Genomic DNA, 14,690 nt, shown 5'->3' with positions numbered 1-14,690 from the left:
TAGTTTATTTCTCCCCTCTTTTATGCAGGAATTCCTTTGTACTGATTTGCATCAGAGCGCATTATCAATTTAAATCCAAAGGCTACAACATTACCTTCAGATGTTAGGGTTACAGCTCAATAATGATCATGATGCACATAAGATTTTACTGTCGCTTTTGGTGATCCACTTGGGATCCTGATCTGTGGGGAAAGCACTCTGAATAGTACAGAGCCTCCTTTGCCAAACTGAATCTGGTAAAAGTCTTTCTGTTCAGACTTCAAGAGGTATATAGACATAGAAAGCCAGAGGGTACATAAAAATATGGACAACATAATGGCGGTCCATTTGCCAGTTCCCACTTCTCTTTCCAGGAACAAATGGTTCTTCCATCTTTAGAAAAACTGGCAGCTAAAAAGAGACATTGGGAGGGAGATAACTAAGATGCTTGGAACTGAAATTAGCAGCTGCTCATCCACACTTTTTCATGCATGGAGAAATCTTCTGTGTTGCCACCACGTCAGTGGTGCTAGAATCAAAATTTACATCCTTTCACATGTTACATTAAGTTTTAAATTAAAGATCTTTTTGATGTTTCCTGCTTAATTTTAAATGAGAAGTTCATGCCAAAAAAGATTAAAACAAAAATCTGGGCAAAATCATGAAATCTTATTGCTTAATGTTACCCATGTTTACTTTAACTGGAAATACAGTTTATAAAAAGAGATTATATTCCAATTTACTGTACAAATGTAACTGTTGTGGAGAAACAAAAGGGATGCCCCTGTCACCTTGAATGAAAAAAGCTAACCAGCAGAAGTATTATCCTGGTTTCCTCCTTTCATTGGATTTCACTGTGGGTTGTGGGGGCGGATTATGTAAAAGAAATTATTTCACAGGACATGAACCAATTCAAAGTTAAAGAGAAGAGAATATATGTAGTTCAAGGTGAATCTGTGGAGTCCTTAGAGCTCTCTGAGCTTGGTTGTTTGTTTGCAAGACATTTCAGTACATAACTAGATAAAATCATTAATACTAGTGACTGTAGACTTTCCTCTCTGTTTATATACAGTACAGTATTGGGTAAATGAGGGGCAAAGGTTCTGCTTTAGTAGTTTCTTGATTAGGGAACAGTTTTTTGCATAATTATTTGCCTGGTATTAATCAATTCAATTCAATTCAATTCAATTTATTAGATTTGTATGCCGCCCCTCTCCGAAGACTTAGGGCGGCTCACAACAATAATAAAAGCAGTATTCCAGCGAAAACAAATCTAATATTAAAAAGCACATAAAACCCTATCATATTTTAAAAAGCAAACAACATATACATACCCAAACATAAATATAAAAAAGCCTGGGGGAAAGGTGTCTCAATTCCCCCATGCCTGGCGGTATAGATGGGTCTTGAGTAATTTACGAAAGATAGGGAGTGTGGGGGCAGTTCTAATCTCCGGGGGGAGTTGATTCCAGAGGGCTGGGGCTGCCACAGAGAAGGCCCTTCCCCTGGGGCCCACCAAATGACATTGTTTGGTCGACGGGACCCGGAGAAGGCCAACTCTGTGAGACCTTATCGGTCTCTGGGATTCGTGCGGTAGCAGGTGGTTCCGGAGGTACTCTGGTCCAATGCCTGCTTATCTGGGTGCAGGCTGCTGGAGAAGAAATGCTCTGCTCTTTTTATTTCCTTGTTAGCATTTTTATGGTGTCTTTTGAATGGTGTGTAAATGAATGGTGTATAAAAACTACCAAAGAGAAAATCACACCCCCACCAATGCTGGTAGGAAAACTACTGCATATAAACAGGGAGCTAACTTCACATTTACTAGCACTGATATTGCCTAGTTGGCTAATTTGTAAGCAACAACGAAACTCAGAAAGCACCAAAGACTTCACAGGACAATTAACCAGTAGAGATGGGGAAATATCCCTAGACTAGTTATTGGTGACAGCATCAGGGATTAAATTAATATGTCAAACATATTCCCACAGAGTGCTTGATCCAAGTAAGATTTCCAGTAAGGAACAGGAAGGAAGTGTCAATATACAGTACTTTTTTTATTTTTGTTTACAAAAGTTACAGGTCTATAATAACATAATAATATTTAATTAGCCTGTTTATCTGTGCATCAGAGCTTGCTCTAAAAACTCACTTTGGGCAGGTTTCCTGGTCAGGTTGATTAAAGGTCATTCCAATGTTAATCAGGAATGGGCCATTAGTCACTTGACATCTGCAATGCCTTCAACAGTGTCCTGAAATTTTAGGGCAAAATATAGCACATAGGGCGCTAATAGACACCCAACACCAAAACATCACTACCTGTGTAGAAAATCCTGTAATTGCTTGTCAATTATTTCCCAGGCACAATATAGCAGTATCTTACAAGTCATAATTTGCTTTGCTTCCCATCCTTAGTGAATCAGCAAGGTGTTTTAACCTGAGCCACATTAAAGATCATCTTGCTCCCCAGGACATAGAGAAAGTTTCAGCCTTTTTTGCATAAATAACAGGCCTTGCATATTTCTGTTATCTTTCTTGCTCTTTAACCTGTGACATGTTCTTGCTTTGGAATTACATTCAGGCTCCACTCTTTCAGCTGTGTCCTTCTTCTTTATTCAGAACTTCTCAGTTTGAATTGGATAATGATTACAAGCGGGTCTAAATTAGTGCAGTTAATGAGTCCCAAAAATGATCACATTATTTGAATTTGCACTATCCAAAGTGTTATTCTTATGGAAAATGTAGAAATTAGTTCCAGCTCGATGGAAATAGGCAGTGAAGTATTTTAAACAACAATATTAAATATTATAATAAAGGGTAAAAATAATATACTCTTGATTAAAATTTATGGTTAACAAAATCACAGAGTAGGTACAGAAAGCAAAATAAAAATCAATTCTATGAGTATTCTATATATCCTATTTTAGTATTACTACAACCACATTCATGTCTTCAATTACATCAAATTTTTGCTCCAAGGCAATAACAAATCTCTTCTTTTTAAAACTTGTACTGTTTTCTTCTGCCAGAATCTTCCTGTTCTCAATTTTCCACAAAGATTAGCAGCCTTTAAAATCCCAACTTCAAATGCACCTATGTAAGTCTCAACTGCACAAGCCTGTGTTAACATGGTCACATTAAACTAAATATCATATTATTTGAACTCAGACTGATAGCTGAGACTGCCTGTATTTTTAAAAGTTTTAATCCAATTTCAACTCTTTATTTTAATTTTATGTTAGAGGTCTAAATGTTTTCTGTGTAAAGAAGCAGGATATAAATTTAGTAAACAATAATAATAATACTGACTGTGATGTGTATGTTGAACAATCAATTAAGATTCACCTCTCTGCTCAAAAAGGAGTTGTCCTCATCAAATATCAGGGCCAAATAAGTCACGTTGTTTACCAGAAAGAAATCACGAAGTTCTGTCACGCTGAAAAAGAGGAAAAACTTTATATGTTATTACTAGCAGAGATGAACACTTCGTATGCAAATTTAGTTACCCATTGCCTCCTTCTATAGGAGGTCTTACCCAAACAAGTTATTAGCATTTCTTCCTGAATGTAATAAAATTTTAATCCAACAGGATTTTGGATTTTGTATGGAAATATAGGAATGCAAATCTCCATTCTTTGAAAAATCTGGCCCTTTTCCTATTTTCCAATTTACTTTAGCACAGATATATCAGCAATAGGAAAAAAAATCACCTGTTACATCTGTACTTGTTAGAGAACAGGTATTACAAGCAATATACAGCAACTATCAAATGTGACATTCTTCTGCAAATTGCCACCTCCACAAAATCTAGCTAGGGCTTTCCTCACTGTTCCTTCCTATAGCCATCCTCTTATTGTACTGATATCGCTTCCAGCATTCATCACCCAGTACTCACTGACAAAATGTACCCAGGCTGGTTTATCTCATTTTAAGATACCGGTATATTTTTTTTACACTGAAATGCATAAACAATGTGTCCCTGAAACAGGCGAGAGGCATGTTATGGAGTTGGGGACAGTATCATTTCTGGTGGATTTTTAAAAGAAAAAAGATATACAGCCAGGACAAGAAAGAAAGCACAACCTATCTTTGGGGAAATCACTGTTTCTAAAGGTCCTTCCTTTGGCAGTTGTTCTCGTTTCAGGCTAATTCAGATAATAATTGGAATAAATGATTGCTCAATGCATCTCTTTGTAAAAACACATCTTCTTTGTTTCCCCTTGTTCTCTCATTCCTGCACCAACTTTGCATGCAGTGCTTTCTTTTCTCATCTCTATCTTTAGTAGTTACGTAAATTATCTTGGTAGTAACATAATAACATTCCACAAGTCATTCTAAAATTTATGGGCTAATCAGTGCTAGCCAGGAGTCATAAAAGCAGGTAATAAATCACACATTGTTTAGCTTACACTCAGGAGCGTGTCCTGGATGCGTCCATTTTGGAATTACAAAATTGAACGGAATCAGCTTCTTCTTCCGTTCACACTCAGATGTGAGGTAATTGATTAATTAATTCCTCACTCTCTAATATCTCCTCCCTCTTTCTTCTAAGCGTCTGTGATAACATCTAAAACGGGGATCCATCCATCTATCATCTCCCCCATTTGATTCATCCAAACTCATGTGTATGTCATTAGGTCCGTGGTCGTCACTAACATCGCCATCTGTCGCTAAATCAGGTAAATTTATGATCTCTAAATCATCCTCCTCCTCTGAATCTGAACATTCCTCAGGCTGCAAGGGAGTATATACAACAGCAGTTAGGAGCCTTTTCTTTTTTCTCTCTCTCTCCTTTTGACAATAATTGATTTAATGACAGTTTGAAATTTGACTTTGCTTGCTTTTATTTAATCCACCAAAATTATTTTACACAACTAATGTAGCAAACCCTTTGCATTACTACTCTTTTCCATTTTAGTATTTAATGACTAAAGACCTCAGGGTTTAAGGATTGATGTTATAGTATAGTTAGGCCCATGTCTAACTGACGGATGCCAAATTGTGATTTTAATATAGATTTTATCTGTCATGACTTTACTCTAGAATTTTCAACTGTATACTCGTTGAGTGTTTTTATCTGTTGCGTAATAAATCCTTGACTGTAGTAAACCTGATTTGATTTGATAAGGTAATCATTGATTTAATGACAGTTTGAAGTTTGCTTGTGTTGCTTTTATTTGTTTGCAACCTTCCTTTTATAAGTTTAGTAATAGGTCAAAGAGCTGAATACATCCAATACACATTCTTTCTATTTTCCATACGCCTTCTCCAATTAACTTTGTTGAAAGCCAGCTGGAAAGACTGCAAATTGCAATCATGTGACCACAAAACATTTTAACTGTCAAAAAAATCAAGCCAATTGCCATGTGCCTGAATAGTGATCAGATAACTGCAAGGTTGCTTCAATGGTTATAACAAAGAGGACAGGAAAGCCAGAGACCTTAAATTCAATTCATGTTTTAGCCATGAAAGTCATCTGAATGACTTTGGACCAGTCATTCTCCTCCATTGCTTAACGTAGAAATGCTCATAAAATTGGGTCTGGTCATATTGTGACTCACTTAATGACCATATTGCTTATCAAAATTTCTGTTTTAATTGTAATCATAAGTCGAGGACTACCTGTAATATTTTCCAAGAGAATAGAAATAATCAGTTTTCTATAATTATGAATAATTATTCTGAAGTTTTTTAAAAATTTATCTCTAATTCCACAATCAGAGAAAAAGCAAGGCAATGATAGATAACCCCAGCCAGCTAAACTCCAATCTCATGTCTCCCATGTCTAGGCTTTATCCTTACAAGAGCCTTATAATCACATTTTGATACTTTTTTGCTTCAAACCTTTGCCAAGCAAAAAAATCTCAGGTTTTAGTAAGATGTCTGCCCATGGTTTCCTTGATGACTTCAACAAATTTGCATTATTCTAAATTTTGTCCACCAAGGTAAGAAAGAAACTCATCACACATCCCAAGTGAACTACCAGCTCTAATGCATCAACGTTATTTTTAAATGAAAAATCAATAAGTTTGATTACCCAATGTGTTGTCAGGTAGATTAGGTCAAGAAACAGAAAATCAAAGGAAATACTCAAACTCTACTTTATAACCTAAGAAGTTTGATAGGTGTGTAGAAGTCTCTCAATGTTTTGTAAACAACAATTCAGTAAATGAGCAGTTGTTACAACACGTATTCAAATACTATAAGCTGTAACTTGTATTTCAAAGGTTTATATAAGCACTGTTCTTACAACTACGGATCAGTTACTGAGTCATTGTTTATAAACTTTATAAAATGAATAATATATAATATTCTAAATATGCGAGCTGATGGTTATCTCCCAAACATGCAACACCAAGTAATGAAATGTCAGTTCCGCTAATCATGCAATTCCTTACAAGAATATATGAGTGTATTATGAATGGATATTTCTACCCACAAAACAAAACCAGAAATTACAAATATAATTAGATTATTAATTGTCCAGAGAAGGACAAAATTGTGGAATCTTTGAATGGAAATCCCTTCCTTTCTTCATTCCTGGAGCACAACACAATGCAGAACCCATCCCTGATGATGAAATACTAAATTTACTTAAGAACATATTGGTTTGGGAAGATGAAAATTTTAATTCAACATATTGGGCAGCAAAGTACCAGTCTGAGGAAAGCCAAGTTATACAATTCTGCACAGACGAACATGCCATTCAGGTAGGCCACAGAATGTCGCCTCAAGACAAGTGTGAGTTCTAACTTACTGAATAATCAATTATAGAGGGGCAATTGACTGCCCATTGTTGACAAGGCTTTTGTAGTTAAAGGCACACTTGTTTTATTTTATGAGATTATGGCTGTTCTCTCAAGCCCAGGGCTAGGAAGGCTGGTGTGTCCTTTCCTGAATATTAGTCTAAGATGGTTTGGGGTTTGCCATTTGCTTTTCCCTTTTTTTTCCTTGAAGCTTGGTTTTATTGTCTGTTGTGTTTAAGATATTCTTTTTATATTGTTTCAGGTATTGTGAGACACCCAAAAGTCATTAGGTTCGATTACTGCAACGCTCTCTACATGGGGCTACCCTTGAAAAGTGTTCGGAAACTTCAGATCGTGCAGAATGCGGCCGCGAGAGCCACCGTGGGGCTTCCTAGATTCACCCACGTGGGGCTTCCTAGATTCACCCACCGTGGGGCTTCCTAGATTCACTGCACTGGCTGCCGATCTGTTTCCGGTCACAATTCAAATTGTTGGTTATGACCTTTAAAGCCCTATATGGCAATGGACCAGAATACCTCCGGAACCGCCTTCTACCGCACAAATCCCAGCGGCCGATAAGGTCCCACAGAGTTGGCCTTCTCTGGGTCCCGTCGACCAAACAATGTCGTTTGGTGGGGCCCCAGGGGAAGAGCCTTCTCTGTGGCGGCCCTGACCCTCTGGAATCAACTCCCCCCAGAGATTAGAACGGCCCTCATCCTCCTTGTCTTTCGCAAAATACTCAAGACCCACCTTTATTGCCAGGCATGGGGGAACTGAGACATCTTCCCCCAGGCTTTTATATTTTATGTTTGGTATGTATGTGTTGTATGGTTTTAAATTGCTGGGTTTTTAGATATGTTTTATTTTAATATTAGATTTGTTTCACTGTTATATTGTTTCTATTGCTGTTGTGAGCCGCCCCGAGTCTTCGGAGAGGGGCGGCATACAAATCTAATAAATAATAATAATAATAATAATAATAATAATAATAATTAAGAATCAGGCACATCAATTGGACTGAAGATGTTATCAAAGGCAATTATAACTTGGGTTGCAGAAGTAAGACATAATCTCCTTTGTAAGACAAGCAACATTACAATATTCTTCCTACAGCAATCCTTCACAAGGCAGAGAAAAATCTGGGTTGACACAATCAAAGGCATTTTGTTAATCAGTAAAAAACATATTGGCCTCTTTTTGGAATTCTTTGGCATTCTCAATTACCCAGGGAGCATCAGCAAAAATGTCTCGGGGATTTCTTGACCTTTTCTAAAGTCACCTTAAGCAACTGACACACCCCTTTCTTTCCATTTAGGGCTCTGATCTACTTGGGATGATTTATTTTGCTGGCATGTAAAATTAAGGCTATTATGTGATAGTTCACACACTCTTTTAAGTCTCCTTTCTTTGGTCTCGATATGTAGACTGAATCTCTTCAATGTTCATATTTGCTCCCATAACTTGGTTAAAGTCTTAGAGTTTCAATATTTCTATATATATTTCTGTAGCCTTCTGACGTGATAATAACTGTGATCTAAAATAATCTTCTACTACTATTCAAAAATAAAGACAACATAAAAATATAGAAACCTTCCAGAAAACAGAAAGAACTAATATCTATTTTAAAAATATTCTTCTACAACTGTTAGAAATTAATTATTTTCTCAAGATCAATAATCACACAAATAAATAATTGATAATGTACTTTCAATCCATGCAGCATAGTAGAAGCTGATTTTAATTAAACATATATATTGTTGTCAATTTTAATGTTCTATTTTATTTATTTATTAAATTTCTTATGTCATCCATCTCACTGTCAAGTGACATTATAACTGAATTTAAAATGTTTTACTGGTCCGGGAAAATTATCCATGACGATTTTTTAACGTGGAAGTTGTTTATATATTTTAACAGATAATACACGCAGGCAGCAGTACAAATCACAAACCAGTTATATCTTTTCACTTTGACTCACCGTAGCCCCAGTTTCTACTTCCTTTTCTCTTTGTCTGTTATCCTTCTCATAAATGATTTTAGATTACAATTTCCTTTGGTGTAGGGATCTGATACCTTTAAGTCTGCTAAATGTGTAGGACAGCACTATCCTATTTGATTTGATTTGATTTGATTTATTGGATTTGTATGCCGCCCCTCTCCGGAGACTCGGGGCAGCTAACAGCAATAATAGAACAGTATACACAATAATCCAATAGTAAAAACAATTAAAAACCCATTAAAGTAAAAACCAAACATACATTCAGACATACCATGCATAAAATTGTAAAGGCCTAGGGGGAAAGAGTGTCTCAGTTCCCCCATGCCTGACGGCAGAGGTGGGTTTTAAGTAGTTTACGAAAGGCAAGGAGGGTGGGGGCGATTCTAATTTCTGGGGAGAGTTGGTTCCAGAGGGTCGGGGCCACCACACAGAAGGCTCTTCCCCTGGGTACCGCAAAGCGACATTGTTTAGTTGACGGGACCTGGAGAAGACCCACTCTGTGGGACCTAACTGGTCACTGGGATTCGTACAGCAGAAGGCGGTCCCTGAGATAGTCTGGTCCGGTGCCATGAAGGGCTTTATAGGTCATAACCAACACTTTGATTAGATTATTAGATTGTTGTAATGAAGCACTTTGAATATCTAATGCAATTTACATGCTCAGTTTTCAGAGTCCAAAGCCCTTTTACTTATTCTGTTGAGTTGAAGCAGCAGGGATGCTTAGGCATGCTTAAAAGGGATAGTTTGTCTTGCAACCTCCTTTCAAATTACCTTGTTGGATGCAAAGGTGGGCTGGGAGAAGGCCAGGTATCTTCATGACTCTCCATTAAAGAGATTATGGTCCCTCTTAGAGACTCAATGGTTTTTTCATAATCTGTACAGGAAAAAAAGCATATCATTGTCAAATTCCAATCAACCAGTATGATTAGGTCAAGTTAAATCAAGATAATTCAGGTTACCCCAGAAGACATCATGCATAAGCAAAGTCCCAGCAGCTTCTACCACCTGATTACAGGGAACTATTTCCAATGGCTTAAGGACAATGATTCCCTTTTTTCTGATAATTCTATTATCTTTATCCATGTAGAAAGAGTACACAGAAAATGATCACATCATGCAAATAACTTTTTATAGACTTTACAATGTCAAACCTCCAAACATGGAACAACGGGAACTGAGCCATTTTTATCTCCCCTAATAGAGGAAGGTGAGTTCCAGTCACCTGTAGCTCATTTGTCTCAGCAAATCTCTATATGCCTGATATAAAGTTCAGTTGAGAATTGAGGGAAAATCTGAATCTAGCCACTTCAATATAACCCTTCTGCCAAGGAGCCACTCCCAACTTACATGGCTCATCCCAGAGTTCAGTACTTCCTGACGGGAGTCTAAGTAATTCTCTTGACCAAGAACTTCACAAATGTTGTCTAACAAATATCACCAATAAAGAAAGAAAATTGTTTGATCCTCCTACAGTTCAAGAAGCAATCAACAGCATCTGTTGGGAGTTCATAAGGCGATGAACTTAGATTCTGACCTTGGACTGCAGCAATATTCATGCAGCAAGGCAAAAGCAATTTCCGCTTTGCTTTTAGATTTTAATTCTTCTTTTGAGACTTATTTTTGATTCCATGATATCCCTCCCACCCTACACTATGGCATGTCCATATTACAGCCTAACGGACATGCTGAGAATTCTTTGTTACATATTTTTACATTTTTTCCAAGAGGAACACTCCTTGGTTATCCCTAGAAACAGGAAGCTGCTATGGGATAAATATTTATGTTTTAAGCAGGTCTTCATCCTGGTAGGCAGAAAATAAGCCAGGAATCACAGAATTCATTTGGAAATGTAAAACCCAATTTTATTATTTTATTTTTAGTTAATTTTTTTTCAAAGCAAAAAGAAACCATGTATTATTCTGAACAATGTTAAGCCTTAGATTAAAACACAAAAGAAAGTCAAGCCATTGGTTCTATTCTAAATAGGTTAATCAGGTTCTGATTTACCTATAACCATAACATATTATTTATCTGGATACAGAATTTTGGCGCCCCAAAATGGAAGTCCCAATTTACTGATTTGGGAAGGACAGAAATATCTTTCAGGCTTTGCCCAAATGAAACATGTAACAGAGACACAGGAAAGGAATGAGACGTCTCAAAGAAACTGCATTACAATAATGGTCATATTACATGGTGGATCATCTCCCTCTTTGATAAGCATGACTTTTCTTGGGGAGGAAAGAGACAATTTATTTAACTTTACTGTCAAGAATTCTAAATATGGTACATACTGGGAAGTGGCATGCCATCCTCAGGTTTTTGGGATAACATCTTGAAAAACTGGAAAGAAATAAACCAGATTGTTAAAATTTTGCTTTTAAACATCACTTTTGTAATATGTTAAGCAACACAATTGCCTAGTTGTAATCTGAAGTTCTTATCCATCAACCTACAAGCTGGGAGAGAAGTACAGTGGTGCCTCTTCTTACGAACGCTTCTACTAATGAACTTTTCGAGATACGAACCTGGTGTTCAAGATTTTTTTGCCTCTTCCTCCGAACTATTTTCACCTTACATTACGAACCCAAACCACCGTCGCTGGGATGCCCCGCCTCCGGACTTCCGTTGCCAGCCCAAGGGCTGGATTCCCTTGAGCCTCCCCTCTCTCAGAATCCCCACCTCTGGACTTCCGTTGCCAGCCGAAGCGCCCGTTCGTGCATTGCTAGGATTCCCCTGAGGCTCCCCTCGCTGGGATTCTCTTCATTTTTGCTGACGCTGCTTTGAATCTCAGCAAGGGGAGGCTCAGGGAAATCCCAGCAATGCAAGAACGGGCGCTTCGGCTGCCAACGGAAGTCCGGAGGTGGGGTTTCCCAGCGAGGGGAGGCTCAGGGGAATCCCAGCAACGCATGAACGGGCGCTTTGGCTGGCAATGGAAGTCCAGAGGCAGGGATTCCCAGCGGCACAAGGCAAAAGGGGTGATTTTTGGAATGGGGTTGCACGCATTATTTGCTTTTACATTGATTCCTATGGGGAAAATTCTTCTACTGTACTTACGAACCTGGTCACGGAATGAATTAAGTTTGTAAGAAGAGGTACCACTGTATATAGATTGAGATGGAAGAAAATTTCCAAGACAAGTTGATATTTTCCATTTCTGTTCACTTTGGAGAGATTTGAAAAAAACTGTCAGGCCCAAGCAACATCATCATGAAGAAATTCTTCCTACGTTGTCACTAAAAATCAACACCAACTTGATGGCACATTATCGATTAGTCAATGATTCAATTTACCCATACCCTTCTGTTTTTCTTAAAGTATTGTATATATATAATACTTTGCTTTAAAAATCCCTGTGAATTGTTATTTTAAAAATAAATTAAAATTAGAATGCCTCTTTCAATTCTACTGAATTGTTCTGGGATTCTGTCAGGCCGAAGCAATAATCAACACAGCCCATGTCCAGAACAGTTATAATGGATTCTCCCCAGACTGCTTATGTTCCTCTGGAAACAGATAGATAAGGTTGCTCGGCGGCAGGGGGCGGCAAAGTGGTGGTTAGTCCTGGATCTCTTGTGACTGCAAACAATTCTAAGCAGTGGTGGAATCTAAATTTTTTACTGTGGGCATGATTTGGTGGGCGTGTTGTGGCTTGGTGGACATGGCTTGAGAAAGATGCTGCAAAATCCCCATTCCGTTCCCACTCCTGGGGGAAGGATACTGCAAAATCCCCATTTCCTCCCCACTCTGGGGCCAGCCAGAGTTGGTATTTACCGGTTCCCCGAACTACTCAACATTTCTGCTACCAGTTCTCCAGAACCTGCTGGATTTCACCCCTCATTCAAGAACTACTCCCCACTTGATTCCTGCTCCTTACCGGGTTGGGTATTTCCCACAAATCCAGAATAAATACCCATTTTCACCTGCAGAGGGGTAACCAAAGGTCATTGCATTGGCACTGGGAGAATGTAATGACAGAACTAGAAAAGCATCCCCAAGCAAAAAAAATATGGCTTTCATTTAAAAAAAACAGCTACAGACTTATACAATTCATCTCACCATGAGCTCCATTGGTTTCCGACTTGATAGCTACATTTGTTTTATGAGTTATATATTGCTCAAGACACTGCTAATAGATTCAAACTCCCCATTTTTCTAATATTGAACAAGTTATTTGAGTAGAAGTGGTATGGGACAGTGTGTGTATATGTTTTGCAGACTACTTCCAGTATCCTAATTTGTTTCTAATTGAACAGATTTTTTCCCTCCAAAGTTCTGAGCATAGACAATTAGCATGAAAGCTAACATCAAGAAAGAAAATGTGACAGCAGGAAAAAATTAATCAATAATCCATTTCTTAGCAAAAATACCAGATGAAAGAATAGTTCACGTAGTTACAAATATTAAAAGATTATGCCAGAAATATAAAATTTGCTAGGCTCAGATGAACCAGTAATTGGTTTCACACACAGCTTTAAGTCATGCAAATTTCTGGTCTGCTTTAAAGAGTGTATGTATGTATGTGATCCTCACTATTATAGTTTGCCAGCCCACAGTTTATGATTTACCATTTTGTAGGAATCATCAGAGAGCTGAACGAGTTCTAAGGTTTGGGGGGGGGAAGGAGTCCTTTGCTTGTTTTTCACCTCTCCTTTGCCCACCTACACAGGAACATAGTCTCATAACTATCATTTTAGCTGAAAAATTTCTATAGATTACAGAAAAAAGGATAATTTCTAATGTTGTTGTCATATTTGGCCAAAAAATCAGACAGACAGTTGTCACTCAATATTTCATTTCTTCAGGTATTTTTATGTCTTCCTAAACCCTAATTCTTGTGATAGGGGGTATATTCTGGAATGTTCTCCACTTCTTCCCAAATTCATAGCAAATCTACACAAATACTTTGTAGAGATCTATAAAACTTCTCTTTTCATCCAGGCCCTGATGGGTTATTCATTTTGCCTTCTTACTTCCCTCATTTTAAAAAATTGATAGGCTCACTCAATTTTTTTTCTTTAAAATTGTTTGTTACATCCACACACACAGTTCTCCAACTGATTTGCAATAAAATTGTTTTACGATATTGCATTCTCTTAGTGCAGATATCATGCCATGCATATCTAAGCACGAGGATGAGTGGGTTTATTTATCATTTTTGCCCCATTTTATAACTCCTCCAAAATATATTTATCACTCATTTGAAATAAAACTGCAAATTAAGTTTCAATTATTCCGTGGGAAAAATTCATCTCTATGCTGCCAGTGGCATTGGATAGGGCAAAGCAACAGAACTCGATTAACAATCAAATATGCCATCTCTTTCCTATGTTGATTCTTTTGGAAAAAATGATAACAGGTCCTGCCAGCTGTGTACTTTCCACCTGATCAAATGTACACAAATCAAGAGGTTGTGTAATGACCAGGCTTTAGAGAACTAACAAAATACAAGGAAAAGGAAGCAGGAAATGCCACATCAGCTTATAACATAAACTGAGTGTAAACCCAGGAAAGAAAGGAAAGGAACAAAGCTTATATATGCAAATAGGAAACTTAAAGTTAGAAAAGACAAGTTCTGGCAGCGGAATAAGATTGCTTTTCTTCTTAAATAATTGCACAGTGAGGATTAATTCCGATCCAGGATCCTAAATCCTAAAAAGAGAATTACCATCTTTGTCTATTAAAATCAGCCCGCTCTCTCTAAGCCTAATTTATTTCCTTTATCCCATGAACATTAAGCTAGTAGGATTCTGTTCTGTTTCTTTACAGTGAAAGTCCTACCTGTCAATGAGTACCTTCAGCTTCAACTACAACAATACACGAGCAAACAATAGATAGAAACTTAAGGTAAACCACTCTCAACTCGATTGCAGAAAATTCAAGTTCAGTAACAGAGTGGTCAATGCCTGGAACACACTACCTGACTCTGTGGTTTCTTCCCCTAACCCCCAAAACTTTAACCTTAAAGT

General features: G+C 37.6%; 1 protein-coding gene across 1 annotated transcript in view; it reads right to left on the bottom strand.

The window, feature by feature from the left end:
- Nucleotides 1-14,690, bottom strand: part of QSOX1 (quiescin sulfhydryl oxidase 1) — an 81,216-nt gene that overhangs the window by 38,673 nt on the left and 27,853 nt on the right. The window contains exons 3-5 of the mRNA XM_070746275.1: nt 11,016-11,064; nt 9,493-9,595; nt 3,322-3,412 (exon numbers count right to left, since the gene is read on the bottom strand). Of these exons, the coding sequence (XP_070602376.1) occupies nt 3,322-3,412; nt 9,493-9,595; nt 11,016-11,064 (243 nt within the window). The remainder of the gene's footprint in view (nt 1-3,321; nt 3,413-9,492; nt 9,596-11,015; nt 11,065-14,690) is intronic.

The sequence above is a fragment of the Erythrolamprus reginae genome, chromosome 3 (genome assembly GCF_031021105.1).
Source record: "Erythrolamprus reginae isolate rEryReg1 chromosome 3, rEryReg1.hap1, whole genome shotgun sequence".
Classification (NCBI taxonomy): Eukaryota; Metazoa; Chordata; class Lepidosauria; order Squamata; family Dipsadidae; genus Erythrolamprus; species Erythrolamprus reginae.
This window is presented reverse-complemented; position numbering and strand designations above follow the sequence as displayed.